The sequence below is a fragment of the Emys orbicularis genome, chromosome 3 (assembly GCF_028017835.1).
Source record: "Emys orbicularis isolate rEmyOrb1 chromosome 3, rEmyOrb1.hap1, whole genome shotgun sequence".
Lineage (NCBI taxonomy): Eukaryota > Metazoa > Chordata > Testudines > Emydidae > Emys > Emys orbicularis.
In genome coordinates this window covers 127,520,780-127,544,301 of record NC_088685.1, presented here as the reverse complement: position 1 = coordinate 127,544,301, position 23,522 = coordinate 127,520,780, and the positions used below count along the sequence as shown (strand labels likewise).

Sequence of the window (23,522 nt, the reverse complement as noted above, 5' to 3'; positions counted from 1 at the left end):
GAGATCAGCAATTTACTGGGCATGGAGAATGGATTCAGTCTTTTAGCCCTACAGGTGGTACTCCCAGCTCAAGATTGAGGCATGCTGAATGGGGCACATTGTGGGGAAGTCATGTTGAATTTGACACGACTGCTTCCTATGCTGTTTGGTTTGATACTTCGTGGGCTTGGCTATCCAGGGCTGAGAATCCAACCACTAATTTCACTTAAAATATTCTATTATGAAGCTAGAAGAGGTGAGGCATATGTTCAATGTTTTTCTCAACTAAAACTATACTACTTTTTGTTGTTTTCTGTGATATAATCATCAGTTTTACTATGGCGGAAAACAAGCAAGAGAGGAGCCTGACTCATCTTTTAGATGGCTTGGAAAAGGCCCACAGAGCCGATGTTCAACTTTACACTTCAGGACACTTAAACCATAACAAGCTTTATAAGCCCCGAGAGAATGTAAAACCGGGATACTGGGACAGCGCCAAGACACCAACACGTTTCATGACAGGAAGAAAGCAACTCCCAGCTCAAAATATATGCAATGAGACAGCCAAGAAGATGAAAAATACTTTGGCTGATTTCACCCCCAGCACCACACTGGTTCCAGTGCGTGCCAAATCTGCCTCTCCTATCTACAGACACGCTCAGGCACTCCTGGCCAGTGTTGATCGCCCAGTGAATGGCCCATTAACTTCTACTCCTTTGGAAAAGCAGTTGAAAGAGCTTAAAAAGAAAATAGAGGAGGAAACCGACAGACTCAATAAACCACTTAAAAGAGAAGAGTTAGATGTGCCAGTGATGAAGGTGTTGAAGTACAAGCCAGTTAAGAACAGTCGACGTTGTGCTGCTGAAGTTGCTAAGGACGAGTACCAGTTTATGCCTTCATATTTGGCTGGAGTGACTAAAACTGATCAGTTTAACAAGTTTTTACATTTTCAGAGGGATTTTATTGCCAAGCATGATCTGCTAGAGAATGACATCAGTGGGAGCAAAGCATCAGAGCGACATGAAAGGAAGTTGGCTCAGGTAAGGAAAAGCATGTCAATAATTATTACAAAAACAACACATCCTCTCCCCCACCGCCCCACCGCCCCCCAAATCCTACAAACCTTCTAAGCTGGACAGGGTAAGAAATGATAAATCTGATCATTGCTATGAGAGAGCCCCACTCATTGTAGCCAAGGAGGTACAGTAAGAGATTCATTTAGTAGTCGTTAGAGACAGAAAAGCCTTGTTAGGTTCTCATTTGGGCACCCAACTGCAGTGCTGGGTCACCTACCAGCTGATTAATGCTGCTGTGAGCGGGGAAATGTATTTCAGTCTGGGCATGTGAGAGAATCATTTTTACAAGGGCTTGTGTCCCTTGATCCTTTTCATGGTGTGCAGGGGTGTGAGGGTGGGTACAAATTTGTTCTAGGCCAAGGAAGAGTCATAGCACAGGCTGACAGTGTGTCAGTATTGGTCCCACTGACCATGCATAGCATGGGGTCTTTCTCAGAAGCACAGGGTATTGGCCAATCCTGAACTTGCTCTTGAGTTCCTGCTGTTAAGTTTAAGAATACATGCTACCAGTGATTACTAACCATGATTTGATTTGGGATGAGGCTTTGGGCTTTGCATACTAGATGACTCCAGCTGGGCACTCTATTCAGCTTGAATCAAGAGAGAGTTTGGGAGGTGATGTAGCCAAGCTTTTTGCATCCACCCTTCAATGCAAGTGGTCTCCCACTCTAAAACTGGCCTTGATTAAGGATGTCCTGCTCGGATGTGAATCTCAGAATGGGATGAAGATGGTACTAGCAGAGCTTCTCTGGTGCACCATAGAATCCCTGCTTGCACTGCAGCATTCAAGTCACCAACACTAATTGTTGTGTATTCTTGGAACCACCAGGTTGCAGAGGTCTCTAAGGAGGGATGCTGTTTTGCTGATGGACCACTCTATTGATGGGCCAGGGGGACTTTAGATAGCTTAGTTGTCCTTGGCCATTGATACGATGGCTCCTAATTGTTCTCTCTATCAGCTTTGTCTGCCTAGGTCACCATGGTATTCAGAAGCCGTGGGAATGATGCAGTAGGCAGGGAGATAACTAGAGAGATAAAAGTACTATGGCAGAAATAGAAATCTGTCTGACTGCAGCATACAGGGTTTTTGAAATGTTATCCTGTGGCTGTGCAAGAGGCAAAGCTCCCCCTCCCCAATTTACACACTAGCTATTTTATAAGAGTGCTGCAGGTAGGTGATCAGCGGTATTTGCAGACAGGGAGCTGAGCTTAACAGGCCAGTGAGTAGTGATGGCTGCTCAGCAGAGAGGGAGACTGATAGTCCAGGCTTGAAAGAGGCAGCAGCCCACCTCAGTGACAGCATTGGGCAAACCGGATGTTGGCAATGAAATGGGTGACGAACAGCTAAGGAAAGGAGTGCTCCCACTTCCTGGATGTCTCCAACCTACTGCAGCAGCTGCACTAGGACAAAGTGTACATCTCTGGTAATAGGGCCGAATGCTTGAGGACGGATAACCACCACCTCTGAGATACAAGCTGCCATGCTGAGAGAATTGGCTAAGAAGTTGGTTACTTCCACCTGCAATAGGTATCCCTAGAGCAGTGGTTCCCAAACTGGGGTTCGTGAACCCATGGTGGTTCACGAAATATTACAAGGGGTTCTCGGGGAAAAAATTCCCTAATGGCGGACAGAGCTGTCCATAGGGACCCCCGAGCCTTGGGGACTTCCAAGAGCTAAGCAGATCAAAGCAAGCATATCTATCACACTGAGGAGATATAAACTTCAAGACTCCTTATATGAAATAGAAAGGCAGGTGGATATTTTTTGCTGTTTTTAAAATTAAATAGGCTGCTAGTGTTGTTTTTAAATTATTATGAAGAACAAGTTTAAGCTTTGTTGTAACGTGCGTTGTGTGCCTGGACTGCTCAAGACCTGAATGCTTGTGTAGGAGGAACTCTTTGAGTTGGCTTCTTAAATACAGTACCTTCATGCTGCTTCACATCTGATAGTCCTTGATGAAACATAGGAGCCAGAGGTGCCAGTACGGGGGGGTGACCAGGGTCACATGCAGCCCCCTCGTCGGCGTGCCCCCCGTAGGTCCCTCCCTTTTTTTTCCGGCGGCCCCCACGGGCCCCCCCAGGCCCTGGGTTGTGCGGGGGCTTTGCCCCCACACCCCTTTTTTCTACTGGCGTCTCTGATAGGAGCCTTGTCTTATAACAGGCTTAATCAAAATTGATACAAGCTACAAAAGTGAGATCTTGGAATAGTGTTGCTGTTTTCATAATGTAACAAAAATACTGTAATGATAAATAATAATTAATAAATAGTGTGTAATAAGCATGTCATAAAAACAAGTTTTATATTTCCAAGATCACTGCTTTTATAATTTATGCTGAGGTAAGGGAAAAAATCCTTGAAAATATTCATTTTTAGGAGGGGGTTCACGAGACTTGACATTTTAGTGAAAGGGGTTTGCGGGTTGTTAAAGTTTGGGAACCACTGACTTAGAGGAATATCTCTCCACTTGGTACCAGGGTGCATCAGGGAGTACAAGAGGAGAGCAGGCAAAGGAATAAACAACTGCCTGAGAGAGACCTTCCAGGAACTGCCTGATTATAGACTTTACATTGCATTAAAGATGCCCAGAAAACCAAGAGTTTATAGGCCAACCTTGCACTTCCTAATTCTTCATCCAGGAGACTCAGTTATAGGCGATAATGAATCAAGAGAGACTTTTCTTCACTGGGAAGAAAATATGATCACGCTGTCAGTAGAATGAGCTAGAGAAGGTACATAGTTGTGAATCAGAATCGGAGGAGCAAGGTTTGCCACAATTTGAAATGAAGGGATTGTGTGCTGTTCATTATCATAAACGATCTAATGGCATCTTGCTATTAGAATAAAAGAGCAGTTTAGCCTTAATAAAAAGAAACACAACTGTTTTGCTGCAAAAACATTGACATTTCTCTAAAAAAATGCAGAGAACATTTCCTCCAGGACAAGTTTGAGTCCATCACATTTTTTTGTGACTTTGTGAAAGTCGACTACAGTTAAAGCTGTTAGCCAGCAGCAATGGCAAACTCTGGCCTTTGATCGAATCTGCAAATTTTCCTTTCTGCCTCTGTTGTGAAATATGAATGTTCACAAAGAGAAACCGTGCAACAGCTCATCACCTGAATAAGAACATCTCCCTGAAACAGGTATGATATGGGAGATGGACAGAGCACTAGAAAGACTAGACTAGAAGCACTATAGAGCAAATGTTGCAGTGGATGGGGATGGAGCAGATGACCTGACATAGCTCTTCCGTCTCTAATGCCTAAGATTTTGTAATCAGAAGAGATGCCTATATGAACAGTCACGACACCCTGAGTAGGGCCCTACCAAATTCACAGTCCATTTTGGTCAATTTCACGGTCATAGGATTTTAAAAATTGTAAATTTCATGATTTCAGCTATTTACATCTGAAATTTCACAGTGTTGTAATTGTAGGGGGTCCTGATCCAAAAAAAAGTGTGTGTGTGTGTGTGTGTGTGTGTGTGTGCGTGCGTGCAGTACTGGGTAGCTAGAGAGTGGTGACTGATGGCCGGGATCCCAGCTCTGAAGGCAGAGCTGCCGCCAGCAGCAGTGGAGAAGTAAGTACGGCATGGTACGGTGTTGCCACCCTTACTTCTGCGCTGCTGTCCGCAGAGCTGGGCTCCCAGCCAGCAGCCGCCACTCTCCATCCACCCAGCTCTGAAGGCAGCACAGAAGTAGGGGTGGCACTACCGCAACCCCCCTAAAATTGCAACCCCCCTGCAAATCCCTTTTGGGTCAGGACCCCCAATTTGAGAAATGCTGGTTTTCCCCCGTGAAATCTGTATAGTATAGGGTAAAAGCACACAAAAGACCAGATTTCACAGGGGGAGACCAGATTTCACAGTCCGTGATGCATTTTTCATGGCCATGAATTTGGTAGGGCCCTAACCATGAGGTTATAAATGTTGCATACCTCCAAGATTTCCTTATTTTTCTCACTCTCCATGCTAACAGTTTTCTTTAAGGAATGAGATGATGGATTCTAAGGGCATCTGTTGTAAACAGGCATAGATCCGTGGAAGACTGTGGCGTTACACCGATTTATAACAGCTGAGGAATTGGCCTTAAACGTCTAAGCAATGATACTTAACAATATATTCAGGCGTAATATACTAATCGCTGCCTATAACACTCTTCCTTGAGCTTCTATTTATTTTTTCTTGGCTATTATAAACAACACTTACTTTTCATTTCCAATCTGAGCCTTTCTTCTTATTGCTGAGCAGGGTTCTCCAAATGTATTTTTCATCCTGTGAACCATGTTATGAATGAGAGAAAATCTTTCCTTGAGTGATCTCTGCCTAATCCTTTAATCTTCCATTGCTTGGTTCTCATAATATTTAATTCTGTACGCCATCAGAAAGGGCTCCACAGATCCACAGAGGGTTGAAGGACTGCTGTTTGAGAATCACTGCTTTAAAGTATATCCCTGAGTCTCAAGCCTGTGCTGTGCTGTCTGTACCTCCTAGAGCCGAGTGGGGACGACGCATCCAACACACACCTGCGTGCAGTTGTTAATGCTGATTTTTACTGCAGGAGCTCCAGAGGATCTGTGATTGTAACCGTCCCCATTTCAAACGGTTGCAGGTCTTTGGGGATGTGTTTGAAGATATTTGCAACAGCTCTTTGATATTTGGTGATATTCTGAAGGAAGTTAAGGTAAGAGATACCAGTCAGGCTTAGCACATTGTGATCTAAAGGTTCTCTAACTTCTGTTTTGTATTACCAGTGTTGTGCCCTATGCACCCTAGGGACCGTTCACAAAATGTCACTGAATCAGCTAACACTACTCTATGCAACTAGCATGTCCACCCCTTCCTAGCTACTGTAAATGAAGTGACATTTATACTTTCCTTTTATTCCTCCCTGAGCTCTTGGCCACACACTAAAATCAGACACACCTGTTAAGTCTTCCTGTGCTCCTGATATGCTCAAAGAATCTCCTAACTTGTATGTAATTGGACATACAGGGGTTGGATGGTGGTTTTTTTTTTAATGGTCTCTTCTGGCTCCTCCGCTCAATTTTGCTAAACATACAAGAGCAGAGAAGGGTTGAGAGAGAGAGAGAGCAACTGTAGAAAAAGTCAGTCTGCCTGCCTGCCCAGCAATTTGAGGTGACAAAAGCTTGCTCTGCACCCCTACCATCTCTAGGTATCACTTTGCTAATAGAGAGAGGGTCTTCCACTGATCCATTAAGGGGATGGCAGCATTGCCCGAGTTGTGAACATGCACACAGTGGGAGGTGGGGGCTTGCATAGCCTATAAAGATAATGTTTGCTTATATTCATATAATATGTTGAAATGTAAGTAGGCCCCAAAAGGCTTGACAATAGCCAAGTGAAGCCTGGTAAAATATAAGGAAAGTTAAGTAAAACAGTTCAGAAGCAAGTTGGAAATAAGTTCAGGCATAACCCCAAGTCATGTTATCTGGTTATACCGAAAGAAGGACAGGGGACACCTGATATGGTTTTAATCAGGCTGCAATCTTATTATTGGATGTCTGGGACTACCTGGCAGATAAAAGTGTACAGTGCAGGAAACTCCATGATCATTCAATATCTACCCAGGAGATTCCACCAGCACCCCTCCCACCCTTTTTTCCATCCAGGTCCCCCAGCCAACCTGTTGCTGGGACCTTACCATCCCCCACCCTTGAACGAGGCTGAAGGTGGACTATAAGAAAGAGGGGTCGGCATCCTGCCGTGCCAGTCATAGGAGACCCGAATCCCCTCCCCCACTTCTGCTCCTTTAAAAAACACCTCCTTTTTAAGACCTTCACCAAGCCATTTATTTGGTCACCTTATCCCATCCCTGAACTGGACATCCACCACAAGGAGGTGCCAGTAATTACCATCCAGTCAGGTTCCCAGACATCTCCTAATGTCTCTGTTATATCAGCCAAAAGCGGGTCTGTGCCCAAGTCTGACAGGTGAACCCCATCCTCCTGAAATAACTCTGGTGCCCCATACACTATGCCAGAATGCAAAATTACCGACCCTTGTTCATAGATTCATAGACTCTAGGACTGGAAGAGACCTCGAGAGGTCATCGAGTCCAGTCCCCTGCCCTCATGGCAGGACCAAATACTGTCTAGACCATCCCTGATAGACATTTATCTAACCTACTCTTAAATATCTCCAGAGATGGAGATTCCACAACCTCCCTAGGCAGTTTATTCCAACGTTTAACCACCCTGACAGTTAGGAACTTTTTCCTAATGTCCAACCTAAACCTCCCTTGCTGCAGTTTAAGCCCATTGCTTCTTGTTCTATCCTTAGAGGCTAAGATGAACAAGTTTTCTCCCACCTCCTTTTAAGATACCTGAAAACTGCTATCATGTCCCCTCTCAGTCTTCTCTTTTCCAAACTAAACAAACCCAATTCTTTCAGCCTTCCTTCATAGGTCATGTTCTCTAGACCTTTAATCATTCTTGTTGCTCTTCTCTGGACCCTCTCCAATTTCTCCACATCTTTCTTGAAATGCGGTGCCCAGAACTGGACACAATACTCCAGCTGAGGCCTAACCAGCGCAAAGTAGAGCGGAAGAATGACTTCTCGTGTCTTGCTCACAACACACCTGTTAATGCATTCCAGAATCACGTTTGCTTTTTTTGCAACAGCATCACACTGTTGATTCATATTTAGCTTGTGGTCCACTATAACCCCTAGATCCCTTTCTGCCATACTCCTTCCTAGACAGTCTCTTCCCATTCTGTATGTGTGAAACTGATTGTTCCTTCCTAAGTGGAGCACTTTGCATTTGTCTTTATTAAACTTCATCCTGTTTACCTCAGACCATTTCTCCAATTTGTCCAGATCATTTTGAATTTTGACCCTATCCTCCAAAGCAGTTGCAATCCCTTCCAGTTTGGTATCATCTGCAAATTTAATAAGCATACTTTCTATGCCAATATCTAAATTGTTGATGAAGATATTGAACAGAGCCGGTCCCAAAACAGACCCCTGCGGAACCCCACTCATTATACCTTTCCAGCAGGATTGGGAACCATTAATAACTACTCTCTGAGTACGGTTATCCAGCCAGTTATGCACCCACCTTATAGTAGCCCCATCTAAGTTGTATTTGCCTAGTTTATCGATAAGAATATTATGCGAAACCTTATCAAATGCCTTACTAAAGCCTAGGTATACCACATCCACCGCTTCTCCCTTATCCACAAGACTCGTTATCTTATCAAAGAAAGCTATCAGATTAGTTTGACATGATTTGTCCTTTACAAATCCATGCTGGCTATTCCCTATCACCTTACCACCTTCCAAGTGTTTGCAGATGACCCTTCTATGGCTCCAAGGAATTTGGCCACCTCCCTGTTCACATACCTCCTTACCTTGTCCACCTTGGGGGGGGGGAGGGGGCTTCACAGCTCCCTGCCAGATTCTGCATTGAAGCATATCTAACCACACAACTTTTACTCCTGGAAAAAATTCTCCATTAAGTCCATCCCTTCACACGTTTACAAATTGTTTTCCCCCAGGTGCACCACAATTATATCTGGTGACCGCTGATAAGCCCTTACAGCATACAGCTGTGGCATCAGCTGGTTCCATAACATGCCCCTCTTTCTGTGCCAGCTCAGGATTGCTTCATCACTGAATCCTAGCTGCAAACCCTCAGGCAACTTGGATGCCTACCTATGCGCTCAAAAAAACCCCAATACTGTGCCTGCAGATCCACACCACTATCTGCATGTCTGGTCATCCAACGTCTGGAATGAAAATACAATAAATTAACACTGACTCACCACCTGGGATCTCACATACGTTCTGTCGGCTTCTGAATGCCAATGACCAATTGCTTGAATTGCTTCTGCCCCCATGCCCAGCAGTGCTGCTGCTGGTGACACCCCAATCCTGAATGAGTGGGAATCAAATTCCTGGGTTGGCAGTACCAGCCTTGTCAGTCCCTGTCTCAACACTGTAACGAACTGGTACATTGCGAGGGGACTCCTGTCACCATGCATAAAGAGAGGCCCACCCCTCTCCAGTCGTATCACCATGTATACCCTCAAAGCCTCCATGGGGTAGACCTCAGACTCATGGATTCACCCCAGCCTCCGTGATCAGTCATTGACCTTCAGAAATTTATCATCACTTCTTGCCCCTGCCAGTATACATCACGCAATTCCCAAACCTTTCCCCCACCCACTTTTGCAGCAGCTTCTGAGCCCCTATCTCATTTCCTGCCTGTAAAGCACTATTACCCCTCCCCCGGCAAGCCAGACAATGCCCTCCCCATGCTAGGGTGACTATATTTCCCAAAGGGAAAATGGGACACCGTGTGGGGCTAGCCTGAGTCACCCCCTCCCCCACAGGGCTGGCATGAGTCACTCACCCGAGCCCTGCCCCTCCCCCCCCACGGGCTACCATTGCTGCCCCCCCACCCAGCACATTCCTCTGCACTGCGCTTTTTTGACAAAAGCGGGCAACTGATCAAGTCGCCAAGAGCAAATGGGACAAATGCCCACTTTTGCCAAAAAAGTCAGGACAGGGCTTAAAAAAGGTATTGTCCCAGCCAAAACGGTCACCGTACCCCCCAACTTAAGCTGCAGTGCGGTCATTGTAAACATGGTTTGATCTTAACTGGTTTTTACAAGTGTTTTAAATAAATTGTTAATGTTTTGGAAAATATTATCTATATTAATAGTTAGCGGTATGGTATTTACACAAATGCTAATTAAAATAATATTTAATGTTAAATAGCCAATGAAAAAGTCAAAATATATTTAATCATGGTAGCGGAAATATAGGAATGGTAAAAGGTAAATTTAATTTTAATTATTTAAGAGGTGTTATAATTTATTATAAAAAGGGTAGCCCGCTACTTTTAGCTTAGGCATGCCCATCCACCATCAGGGAACCAATAGAAAAAGGATTATACCCATTTTCTTCATTTAGGGACTAATCATCTCTAAAAATGCCTCATTTCACCTTAAAATGTAAGTATAAATGCAGCGTATGGTTATATTATAATGCCTGTTTTCTTAACTAATTTATATTAAATAAAGTTTTTAATTTTATCACTTAATGTGCCATTCATAGTCCTCCACTAAATTAAATTATCTAGAACCACCCTGCAGGTTCAAGCCCTAAAAAATTCAGTTTGTTTTCATCCCTCATTTTTAAGCTGCGAATTGGAAATACATAAATCAAAGATTACACTCGAAGGTTTATAGCAATTAACTAGGTCTCTTAACATAATTTGACAAAATCTTAATAGGCATAGAGCACATGCCATGAAAGGGTACTAAATCCTGAGTTTCACAAGGTCTTTAACTGTGACTTTATTAATGCCACAGACTGTAGCTTTCCTTATATTTTCAATATTTGCCTTTCAGCTTCATTTAGGCTGCTGTTCTCCAGTTTCTAAGGCTTTGTCTACACTATGCACCTTTTAGTCACATGTCTGTGCAGCTACAGCTGTGCTGCTAAAAGGCGTGCGGTGTAGTCACTCTTTGTCGGCAGGACAGTGCGCTCCTGCCAACAAAACACTTCCACCCCCAATAAGCGGCAGTAGCTTTGTTGGCAGGAGAGTGCTCTGCCGACAAAGTGCTGTTCACACTGGCACTTTTCGTCGGCAAAACTTTTGTCGTTTGGGGTTAACCTTTCAGTGCCTTAATTTCCCTCTCTGTAAAATGGGGATGATAATACTTTCCTGTGTAAAGCTCTAAAGGTATGTCTACACTACCCGCCGGATCGGCGGGCAGTGATCAATCCAGCGGGGATCGATTTATCGCGTCTAGTCTAAATCGACCCCCAAGCGCTCTCCTGTCGACTCCTGTACTGCACCGCCACGAGAGGCGCAGGCAGAGTTGACGGGGGAGTGGCAGCAGTCGACTCACCGCAGTGAAAACACTGTGGTGAGTAGGTCTAAGTACGTCGACTTCAGCTACGTTATTCACGTAGCTGAAGTTGCGTAACTTTGATCGATTCCCCCCCCCCCCAATGTAGACCAGGCCTTAGAGATGTACATATGAAAAATGCTGATTACTGTATTATCATCTAGCTGCATTAGTCAGTGTTTGTTATACCCCCTCTGTTTTTGAACTGTCGTCATGTTGAAAGGTAACATTTAAAACTCTCTGGACATCAAATCTATTTGTCCCTCCAGCTGTACCCTGGTGATAGTGACTCTAATATGGAACAGAACCTAAAAATTCGGTGACGAAATTGAGTTTCACGCTTTCTGTTCTGTACATAGTCGAGTTATGCCATTGGCATTAGACAGTGCCAGGTTGACATACTGTCTGATATTTGAGAGGGAGAGAAATGGCAATATTTCACACTTGTTAAGAAAGTGAACACACCCCAATGCCTTCCAATAGTTGGCAGTGGGTAATGGCAAAAGGCAGGAAATAGAGTACTATCTAGGATGAATGGCAGCGAGAAGAGAAGGAGCGGCGGGTTGGAAGAGGGTTGGAGAACAAAGACAGTCGACATTAAAGGAAGCTCGAGGGGGTGGAAAGAATGCACTACAAAACGGCATATTTACTAACAAATGACATGATCCAACTCTTTCAAATGACTTCAGTGAGATCAAGACCACACTCATTCCTAGCCCTATCAGAAAAGGTTCTTGTAGAGCACATACAGTACATGAAGTGAATCCAGTCTGTATAATCTCTGAACACTGTTGATAATTGTTCTGTAATGTTCCTCGTTCCTCTTTGTTTGTTTAGAATGAATATGAGCTCTACATGGTGATACTTCTGGATTCTCTGCCTACAACACAATACAAGGTAATAGGCATTTGCCAGTGGCAGTGCAGAATGAGGTCACAAGGTCAACGTTACTTGCATTCAAAGCTTAGAAAACAGCAGACGGAGCCAAATGCATAAGTTAAAACTTCCTTCAGACACATGCAAACAGACACATGCACACGTGAGCGCACACAGACACAAGTTACATGAAACTGAACAGCCCTTGATTATTTTGTCCTGTGCTTTAGACACATTTAGGACCACTGAAAGTGATGTGCACTTATCTTTGATACAAAGATCCAAAGTCTGCCCATTATTTCATTGCTCATGAGGACTTCTGCAGGAGCACCAACAGCAAAAGGTTAAGGTGGAAGCAGATTTCAGGCATAAAAAGTTGGTAGAAACAGCATGAATTGAATGTGTAGAAGCAGTTCACCTAACCATGAACTCTGGCTGTGCAGCATATGTATGGTTGGGGGCTTTGACTTCATTGATGAATACTGCATCTGCACACTGTTCATTCTGTATTAAGATATGTTCCATTTTCTTCTGTGGTCCGAAGGGGGAATTTGAGTAGACTGAATGGCTCGGGGATTCGTAATTTAAATTCAGTGTTATTCATCTCTAAGTCACTGGTTGAAGCAAGCACAGAATGATAGTGATTTTTAGTCACTACCACTGACATCTGTTTTGTTGGTCTCTGTCGAGTGAGCTAGCGGTTTCACTCCAATTCCTAGTGGACTTATATCTGCGTCATAAAATACCACCCACACAAATGGAAAAGAATGTATTCTGAATAAGTGCCAAACTGCAATGTCCAGCTATGTGTAGACACGTTACATAAAAATATGTTCACACAGCCAGATGTTTAAAGCTAAGAGAGTGGGGAGGGTGCCTCTGAGAAATGTTCTGCACAGTGGTTTTGTGGGGAGCACAAAATCTGAATTTAAACTTTGGTATTTGTACTGAAAATTACACAGAGCTGTGTAAACATTTCAAGCCAGAAACTCCCGTCTAAGGCAATTTTGTGGTGTATTGTTCCCTTAAAGCAGGAGGAGAATTCTTCCTGTGCAGGGGAACTCACCACTGGAATGAAACTGGTAAAGTTAGCTCTCTGCGCCTTCTACATCAGCTGCCTGTCCCCCTCCCCTTCCTTCTCCTTAGCATAAAGGGAAGAAAAAGACATGTCAGCAGTGTTCTGGGGTGCAGTGCAGGCAGGACAGGGAGGGGGAGTGTCATGATTCACCTGATTCTCCACCAGCATGTAGTCATTTGGGCCAGGGACTGGGTAGCTTTGAATCAGGTAGCAGAAACTGGCTCTTTAAGGGTATGGATCCATAGTAGCTGGGAACATGCTTCCCAGAGTGGGTAGACAGACGCATACTAGCTCCACTTGAGCTAGCCCACTAAAAATAGTTGTGTGACTACAGAGCCAGGGAGGCAGGTAATCTGGCGCGTTTGTTCTCAGGGGGGCTAGCCCGAACCGCCACGCATGCTGTGGTGGCCACACTGCTATTTTAAACACTCTTGCTGAAGGAGAGCTAGGGCACATTCGTCAACCCGCACTGGGAAGCACGCTCCCAGTCGCTGTGGTGACACACCTTATTCTCTCTGGCAATTGTTTTATTCTCTCTGATTGACAGTGTTTTCTGCTGTGTTATATATTGCTGTCATGAAGCTCGTAACACAAGGATACTGTGTAACATTTTATACTTTCATTTTGCTTTTACTGTGAAATATAAAAGTAATCATTTAGGTCAATGGTCTCCTGCCAACCACAAGTACAGGCTTTTGTTATAGGCTCAAGGTGAAAATCCTGTGGGAGTAAAATCCTATGGGAGTTTACCATTTGCTTCAATGGGGTGAGGATTTCACCCTAGGTACCACCTCCCTTCCTTAATGGCACTCTGTGCTGGGGCCCTGGTGCTGCTGTGTTACTATGATGATCTGTTGAAATCACGGAGGAAGGCAATGATGCACCTGGCACAGCCGACAGCAGTGGAAGTGTGCTTCCTTTAGCACAACTAGCCCATTAATCCCTTTCGTTGCTTCTCTACTGTGTATCCCACAAGCAGCAAAGCCTTCAGATGGGTAGGAATGGAGAGATAATAGGCTGGGGGAGACACAGCATTGTCAGTCCTCTTTCTGTTGGTAACCACCTTTACTCCACCTTTCCAAAATCTCTGTGGAATTAGAATGAATTGTCTATTTATAGAGATGGTTGTAAAACATATGGTAGTTTTTCTGGTTCATCAGTGGAAGTGTTAGCGTTAGCACTTATCCTCGTTCAGAAGCTTCCCTCAGAATTGATTTTTCACCTAAAAAAAAAAAAGTGCTAGGTCCTGCATATTCAGTGAAGAAAAATTGTACAAGTTCTTGCATGTTTCTTCCGTATGCCCGTTATAAACGTGCATGTCCTCGTACTTCACTCCTGTTTGTTTAATCTCACAGACACTGATGGCTCAGGTGAAAGGTATGGGGAAAAGACCTGTGAAGGCGCAAGAAATAGAAGAGACCAGGCGAGAAGTACAGACCCTTGTGAAAAAAGCCAAAAGTGTCTTGGAGAGAAATGAAGAGTAAGTGCCGTAAGTGTAAGGGACATGCAAACCAAATGTGTTATCCCACTCTAGTGCCTAGTACTCCTAGAGGATGAGAGTCTGTTACTACTGCAAAATAAATGGAGTTATTCCTAGCTCAAGTTGTTGAGTCCATACTGGACTGTTGAAATCTTGCTGGTGACCCATTCACATGAATTGGAGACAAACCATTTTTTGTTTCAAAATACACTCTTACAATGTTATTACATGTACACTCATTCAATCACATGCTCCTGCCTCCAACACCCCTTCCATCAAAGTCAAGGACTAGCGAGTCACAATCTAACCTAGTTGACTTTTGCCCCCTTTCATCTTTTTTCCTTATTCTCATTTGCATGAGCTACCTAGATTAGATGACCGAATAGGTCTGTTTATTTTGTTTCGTAGTTATTTTTATTTGATCAAAATTGTGTACGTAACAGCATTAACAATGTGCTTTCCAAACTTATTTTGAATGATTCTATGATCATTAAGATATTGAAGTGTGACAGAGCCTTGTTTACACCAAAGGAAACTGCAGCAAAAACAAGTAGCTAATTAACAATGGCCAAACAATTATACATGTGTGTAGGTGTGTACAGGGACAGATTGTGTGACAGAGTGGTATGGGAGAAGGGTTTTATTGATATGAGTTTGGGATGACTTATAAGAACGGTCATACCAGTTCAGACCAATGGTCCATCTAGCCCAGCATCCTGTCTTCTGACAGTGGCCAGTGCCAGGTGCTTCAGAGGGAATGAACAGAACAAGTAATCATCAACTGATCCATCCCCTGTCACCCATTCCCAGCTTCTGGCAAACAGAGGCTAGGGACACTTCAGAGAATGGTTTTGTGTGTTGTGTTTGGAGTGTGTTGTAAAACCTTTATAACATCTCACAACTTCATGCATTCTGTATATGCACCATATCTTACAAATGTTTAGATTTTAAGAAAAATGCTATTTTTACTATTTTCTGTATTCTTCCAGTAGCAAACCCAGCTGCCTTAGTTATCATGAATCCAAGTGTGTTGGGCTCAGAGGGAATAATACAAACCTCCAAATATGACCTAAAATAGCTCTTCAAATCTGTGAAAATGTTAGGGGTAGAAGTCCATTATCACAAAATTTTCCAGGACTAGAAGAGAGTCTGTGTTACAAGAGAAACGGAGGATTTCCCTGTCCCAATAGTATCTTCATTTCTGCCACTAGTAATCTGAATTTAAAGCTGTACCATTTTTAAGTAGACCAAAGGTGTTACTGGTGTAGGTCTGAATTTTGCTTGGGCTCATGTAATTGTTGGTGGAGGAGGGGGAGAAGAAGGAAATGTTTCTTGGTTGATATCTTTTTTAAATGGCTTTTGTTTGAAGCTGCTTGCAATTTTAAAACAAGTCCAGGGGAGATGGATTAATCAGCAGAGAGCAGGTGAGGAGGGCCAAGTACGTGATCAGCTGATCATCACATGGGTCTGCAATGGATTACATGGACAGCACTCCACATGTGTTTCTGGGCTATGTGTGTATCCTACCACATGTTTAAATAATGTGTAGTAGTTTCAGTAGTTCCATTTAGCAAACAAGCTGTTTTCTCTCTGTTGCCATTTTAATGCTATTTCCTTCATGAAACAAGGGCTCAGTGTGAGGATGCCTCGAGTCTGCAAATTTCTCAGAGCAGGAATCATGGACCCAAATTCTTCTCTGATTTATATCACTCAAATCCAGAGTAACTCCAGTCACTTCACTGAATTTACCATTACTCTGCATTTACACAAGTATACCTGAGTTCAGAATTTGGCCTATGAATGTCAGTGGGAATCCTCACATGCATAAGAGCTGCAGGATTACCTGAATTGCCTTGGCTCAAGTGGTTTGAGCATTGGCCTGCTAAACCCAGAGTTGTGAGTTCAATCCTTGAGGGGACCACTTAGGGATCTGGGGCAAAATCAGCACTTGGTCCTGCTAGGGAAGGCAGGGGGCTGGACTCGATGACCTTTCAAGGTCCCTTCCAGTTCTAGGAGATAGGACATCTCCAAAATTTAATCCGCAGAGTGATACTCAAAACATGGCTGTGATCACATTAACACAGTGTTCTCTCTTGTTCCACTCTAGACTCAGAAATGAATTAGAAATTCAGTTGTGGGTGAGCCAGTCTCCTGAGAGTAAAACTGGTAAGTAGCAAGACAGTGTGGATTTACAGAAGGGGTGTCTTGCAAGAAACAAACACACACACACCCCAACACCCACATATTGTGAATCAGGGTACTGAAACACACTACAACTAAAGAGCTTCTAACGAAAAGCAAAGAAATCTCTCTCTCAGTGGTGCTGAGCATCTTGTGGGATAAGGCGACATAACATTTTTCTTGCCTTTCATTCTGGGCCTGATCTAAAGCCCACTGAAATCAACAGGAGAATTTGCATTTATTAAAGAACACAGGGCATGTGCCATACCAGATAAAACATGTGGTCCATCTACTTAAGTATCAGAGGGGTAGCCGTGTTAGTCTGAATCTGTAAAAAGCAACAGAGGGTCCTGTGGCACCTTTAAGACTAACAGAAGTATTGGGAGCATAAGCTTTCGTGGGTAAGAACCTCACTTCTTCAGATGCAAGTAATGGAAATCTCCAGAGGCAGGTATAAATCAGTATGGAGATAACAAGGTTAGTTCAATCAGGGAGGGTGAGGTGCTCTGCTAGCAGTTGAGGTGTGAACACCAAGGGAGGAGAAACTGCTTCTGTAGTTGGGTAGCCATTCACAGTCTTTGTTTAATCCTGATCTGATGGTGTCAAATTTGCAAATGAACTGGAGCTCAGCAGTTTCTCTTTGGAGTCTGGTCCTGAAGTTTTTTTGCTGTAAGATGGCTACCTTTACATCTGCTATTGTGTGGCCAGGGAGGTTGAAGTGTTCTCCTACAGGTTTTTGTATATTGCCATTCCTGATATCTGACTTGTGTCCATTTATCCTCTTGCGTAGTGATTGTCCAGTTTGGCCAATGTACATAGCAGAGGGGCATTGCTGGCACATGATGGCATATATAACATTGGTGGACGTGCAGGTGAATGAGCCGGTGATGTTGTAGCTGATCTGGTTAGGTCCTGTGATGGTGTTGCTGGTGTAGGTATGTGGGCAAAGTTGGCATCGAGGTTTGTTGCATGGGTTGGTTCCTGAGTTAGAGTTGTTATGGTGCGGTGCGTGGTTGCTGGTGAGAATATGCTTAAGGTTGGTGGGTTGTCTGTGGGCGAGGACTGGCCTGCCTCCCAAGGTCTGTGAAAGTGAGGGATCATTGTCCAGGATGGGTTGTAGATCACTGATGATGCGTTGGAGAGGTTTAAGCTGAGGACTGTAGGTGATGGCCAGTGGAGTTCTGTTGGTTTCTTTTTTGGGCCTGTCTTGTAGTAGGAGGCTTCTGGGTACATGTCTGGCTCTGTTGATTTGTTTCTTTATTTCCTTGTGTGGGTATCGTAGTTTTGAGAATGCTTGGTGAAGATCTTGTAGGTGTTGGTCTCTGTCTGAGGGGTTGGAGCAGATGCGGTTGTACCACAGTGCTTGGCTGTAGACGATGGATCGTGTGGTGTGTCCGGGGTGGAAGCTGGAGGCATGAAGGTAGGCATAGCGGTCGGTGGGTTTTCGGTATAGGGTGGTGTTAACGTGGCCATTGCTTATTTGTACTGTGGTGTCTAGGAAGTGGACCTCCCGTGTAGATTGGTCCAGGCTGAGGTTGATGGTGGGGTGGAAGCTGTTGAAATCATGGTGGAATTCTTCCAGGGTCTCCTTCCCATGGGTCCAGATGATGAAGATGTCATCAATGTAGCGTAGGTAGAGAAGGGGCGTGAGTGGACGAGAGCTGAGGAAGCGTTGTTCCAGGTCAGCCATAAAAATGTTGGCATATTGTGGGGCCATGCGGGTGCCCATAGCGGTGCCACTGGTCTGGAGGTATATATTGTCACCAAATTTGAAATAATTGTGCGTGAGGATGTGGAAGCAGAGAAAGAACTGACAGGAAGGAACTGCAATGCATGACAGTTTGTTAGCAAGAGTCAGGCTAACTGTAACCCTAATAACGCGAGATTTGTAGAAGCGAGGATTGTGTGAGGCAAATGGAAAAGAACTGTGTGAGAAGTTGTTGCGACCTTGTGTAGATAATGTGTAGAAAATATTGTATGTAGGCTAGAGTCAAAACAAGTGAGAAAAATAAGATATCAAGATGGCCTATGTATAAACAAAATGCAACTGTTGCTTGTTATTGTCTGTAATGAAAGGTATAAAGGTTTGCTGTAATTGTTTACCTGTAGAGAGACCTGCTTAGCTCTCTCCCTCTGCACAATTGTGAGAGTTAATAAAGCATCTGACTTGCTGTACCCAAACAAATAGTGAGAACTCTGTTTTTCTCCGACAAGGATAAAGTCACAGAGCTCAGCAATAAGTTGTGCTGTGTCATCATCAGGGATACTGTTCCTGACAGCTTGTATTCCATCTGTGTGCGGGATGTTTGTGTAGAGAGCCTCTACATCCATGGTGGCTAGGATGGTGTTTTCTGGGAGGTCACCAATGCATTGTAGTTTTCTCAGGAAATCTGTGGTGTCACGGAGATAGCTGGGAGTGCTGGTGGCGTAGGGTCTGAGTAGGGAGTCCACATATCCAGACAGTCCTTCAGTGAGAGTGCCAATGCCCGAGATGATGGGGCGTCCAGGATTTCCAGGTTTGTGGATCTTGGGTAGTAGATAGAATAACCCCGGTCGGTATGTTGATTTGTTCCTGTGTTAGTGTAGGGAGTGTCCTGAGTAGATGGTGCAGTTTCTTAGTGTATTCCTCAGTGGGATCTGAGGAAAGTGGCCTGTAGAATTTGGTATTGGAGAGTTGTCTGGCAGCCTCCTTCTGGTAGTCAGACCTGTTCATGATGACACCACCACCTCCTTTATCAGCCTCTTTGATGATTATGTCAGGGTGGTTTCTGAGGCTGTGGATGGCATTGCGTTCTGCACGACTTAGGTTATGAGGCAAGCGATGTTGTTTTTCCACAATTTCTGCCTGTGCACGTCGGCGGAAGCATTCTATGTATAGGTCCAGACTGTCATTTCGACCCTCAGGAGGAGTCCATGTGGAGTTCTTCTTCCTGTGTTGTTAGTGGGAGTGCGCTGTTCAGTGTTATCTTGAAAGTATTCTTTGAGTCGGAGGCGGCGAAAGTAGGCTTCCAGATCACCGCAGAACTGTATCATGTTCGTGGGGGTGCTGGGGCAAAAAGAGAGTCCCCGAGATAGGACAGACTCTTCTGCTGGGTTGAGTTTGTAGCTGGATAAATTGACAATATTGCTGGGTGAGTTAGGGGTACCCCTGTTGTGGCCCCATGTGGCAGGTAGGATTTTAGACAGCTTACGGTCCTTTTTCCTTTGTAGAGAGATGAAGTGTGTAATGTAGATCTCCTGTCTTATTTTAGTAAAGTCCATTTGTGTGGAGGGTTGGTTATTTATGAAAGTCTCCAGGTTGGAGAGCTCTTTCTTGATGTTTTTCTGTTTGCTGTATAGGATGCTGATCAGGTGGTTCCTCAGTTTCTTTGATAGTGTATGGCATAATCTCTCACTGTGGTCTGTGCAGTATGTAGATAGCAATGTTATATATGTATATATGTTATATATGTATGTAGATAACCAATGTTATATATGCCATCATGTGCCAGCAATGCCCCTCTGCTATGTACATTGGCCAAACCGGACAGTCACTACGCAAGAGGATAAATGGACATAAGTCAGATATCAGGAATGGCAATATACAAAAACCTGTAGGAGAACACTTCAACCTCCCTGGCCACACAATAGCAGATGTAAAGGTAGCCATCTTACAGCAAAAAAACTTCAGGACCAGACTCCAAAGAGAAACTGCTGAGCTCCAGTTCATTTGCAAATTTGACACCATCAGATCAGGATTAAACGAAGACTGTGAATGGCTATCCAACTACAGAAGCAGTTTCTCCTCCCTTGGTGTTCACACCTCAACTGCTAGCAGAGCACCTCACCCTCCCTGATTGAACTAACCTCGTTATCTCCATACTGATTTATACCTGCCTCTGAAGATTTCCATTACTTGCATCTGAAGAAGTGAGGTTCTTACCCACGAAAACTTATGCTCCCAATACTTCTGTTAGTCTTAAAGGTGCCACAGGACCCTCTGTTGCTAGTTAAGTATGTTATAGCCAGCAGGAGATGCCTCAGATGTGAGATAATCTGACAGTCCATGAAGGTCTTGTCCTGATCTCTAATAGTCAGAGGGCAGGTTAAGTTGTGCAGCATGAGCTTTCGTAGTCCTTTCATAAACTCTTTTAAGCATCAGCTATTATAACTCTGGACAATCTTGTTATTTATATAAATGTCTGATCCCTCTTTGACACTTGCTAAATTCTTAGCTTCAACAACATCCTGTGGCAATGAGTTCCACAGTCTAATTCTGTGCTGCATGAATAATTATCTCCTTTGATCAGTTTTGAATTTGCCTTCAATGAGCATTGGATCAGGGTTTTCAGCTGATTCAATAAAAAAAAAAGAGTATGTAAATCTGGAAGCTCATGAAAGGGCAAAAAGAAAGGAGACTATTTTCTGATGAACTAGGCCATTTCTGAAGTTCTGTAAAATGTCATCAGGGTAGAATACAGTATGCCAAGACTGACTGCATAGTGCATCTATTTGTCATGCATTTGTTAAACTTCTGTATTTATGGCAAATGCAAAACATGGCTTCTTCACATAGCATGTGACCATATAAAACGGTAAGCTTCCACTGTAAATAGAGAGAATAAATAGCCACATGAGTTGTTAAGGTGAGATGCTTTCTATCTGTCTCTGATAGCTGCTCCACACATATGCTAAATACTACATGGCAGCTTCTGAAAGGGAGGATATAACTCTGTTTTGGCCCATACTCTCCCTCTCAATTAAATACAACATCATACCCAAGGCAGCATGTGATCTGTTATCAGTGCCATATTTTAGGTGCTACTATCAGTATCTTACTCATTATTATGAACGCACGTTGCATATGAAAAGTGCCATATAATCAAACCAACTTCTGCTCTTTCATCACTTGGGAAATGCGCTGGCCCAAATTCCTCGCTGATGTAACTCAATGCACTTCAGTGGACTTAGCCAGGGCTGCATTTGCCTTGCTATGTTTGATTCTACAGCTTGGCACAGGCTTTGAATTCCAAAGCTTTACAACTGTCCCTCTCAGAAATGGTCACTGGCTCTAGATCTCCAACAGAACTAATGAATTTGAAGTTTCTAGACCAAGACATTTCTCAGAGATGGCTGTGCATGAAACGAGTTAAAAGACTTATGAACTATGTGAAAACACTTCCTTTTTCAAAGTCTTGCATCTCAGAAATACTGGTCCAATTAATCCCAAGCTCCCCTCTCCAACATTTTCCAGGTATTGGACACCTGTATGTGGAAAGCTTCAGATGAAAAGGAATTGCAAAGAACAAAATCAGAAGGGGCTGAATACTATGCTTAAAAACCCAATATGAGATTGAGGCCCAAATGTGCTAGTCACTATACAAACACATAGTAAGAGACAGTCCTTCTTCTGTACGCTTATAGTCTAAATAGACAAGACAGAAAAGGAAATACTACTATTATTCCCATTTTATAGATGGAGAACTGAAGCACAGAGAGATTAAGATATTTGGCAAAGGTCACACAGGAAGTCTGTGGCATAGGCAAGAATGGCATTCAGGTCTCCTGAGTGTAGAACCTTAACCACAATGATAATCTTTAGCAGTTTGTGCCTTCAAAACCTTTACAAACATTACAAATTACTGCATTGTTTTTAGCAAACCCCTCCTTAAAACTCACCTCTGCTGTGAGGCCTACCTACAATGGACAGGCGGTATGCTGTGACTGCTGTTTATTATACCAAGTATGATCACTGGCAGGACTATTGAAACCAAAGGCAGAAATGTGATGCCGCCTGTTTCCTGGCGGGGGCTGAGTGGAAGAAGATGATGCTCACTGCTTGGAACAGGAAATGAAGGCTTTGTGTACACTGAACTTTTGTCGGTAAAACTTTTGTCATTCAGGGAGGGGTGTGAAAAAATCACCCCCTCCCCCCGGAACGACTAAAGTGTTACTGACGAAAAGCGCCGGTGTGAATGGTGCTTTGTCGAGCTCTCCTGCGACAAAGAGCGGCTACACTGTGCACCTTTTAGCGGCCTGGCTCTAGCGGCACAGCTGTGTCGCTAAAAGGTGCGTGGTGTAGATGTAGCCTAAGTTAGAAACGTAGGTAGCTGCAGGGGATGGCAAGTACATGTGCAGTTGGGGAGGGTCATCTGGATAGAGAAGGATCCTTGGTTTGAAAAGAACATTAGAGCATCACCATAACAAAACAGTGTATAATTTATGAAGGGTTATTTCTAAATATTTTAGCAAATACTTAGCAGTGATACTTCACTCACTAACTGCGGAGATTTTTCGTTCTTTTTTTAAAACACCCAATCAACATTCTTATCTACTAGGAATGAACCAGACACTATCATACCCATTGCGCTGCCAGACAAGATGTAATTCCTAGGTACCATACATGCCTGCAAGCTGATTTGTCATCTGGCAATTTCTGAGAAAAGAGCATGTGATCTTATTTCTCATTGGCCTCTCTGTAGACATTTTGCCATTTTCACTGGGTCCTCAAACTGAGATTGCAACAGTTTAGCACAAAATAGCCAAATAACTCTCTGGCAACACTGTGCTATTAACCATGCCTGCCTTTTTATAGTTCCAGAGACCTCCGGTGACCATGCTATGAAACTGCCTGAAAAGAAACATCTCTCCCTTGCTGAACAGATTGAATCTATGCGGTGCCAAGTTCTCGCTAAGTGGGAGGAAATGCAAGCGATAGAGAAAGAGATTCGAGAAACCATGACTCATGCTGGGATGGCAAATACTATAGAGAAGACGGTTAAAGACATAGAGGCATGACATAATTATTTCTAAACAGTTCCTATCAAGTTTATTGGTGCCTAGCTACTTTGGTGATGGGCTCTTTAGAAAGAGACAGATAGTGACTCAGTTGCCTGTATTTTCTCCTCTGAGAACATACATCTCAACTCCTTGTACTTATATGGCCCCAAACACCATGGTGTTTAGGCTCTGATCCTGCAATGTGATGCATATGG

At 43.7% G+C, this 23,522-nt stretch overlaps 1 protein-coding gene across 1 annotated transcript in view; it reads left to right on the top strand.

Moving 5' to 3' along the window:
• The first annotated feature begins 317 nt into the window (after positions 1 to 317).
• Positions 318 to 23,522, top strand: part of C3H6orf118 (chromosome 3 C6orf118 homolog) — a 53,945-nt gene continuing 30,740 nt past the window's right edge. Inside the window, exons 1-6 of the mRNA XM_065402250.1 lie at positions 318 to 1,019; positions 5,612 to 5,734; positions 11,772 to 11,831; positions 14,244 to 14,368; positions 16,476 to 16,534; positions 23,123 to 23,319. Coding sequence (XP_065258322.1) covers positions 318 to 1,019; positions 5,612 to 5,734; positions 11,772 to 11,831; positions 14,244 to 14,368; positions 16,476 to 16,534; positions 23,123 to 23,319 — 1,266 coding nt within the window. The remainder of the gene's footprint in view (positions 1,020 to 5,611; positions 5,735 to 11,771; positions 11,832 to 14,243; positions 14,369 to 16,475; positions 16,535 to 23,122; positions 23,320 to 23,522) is intronic.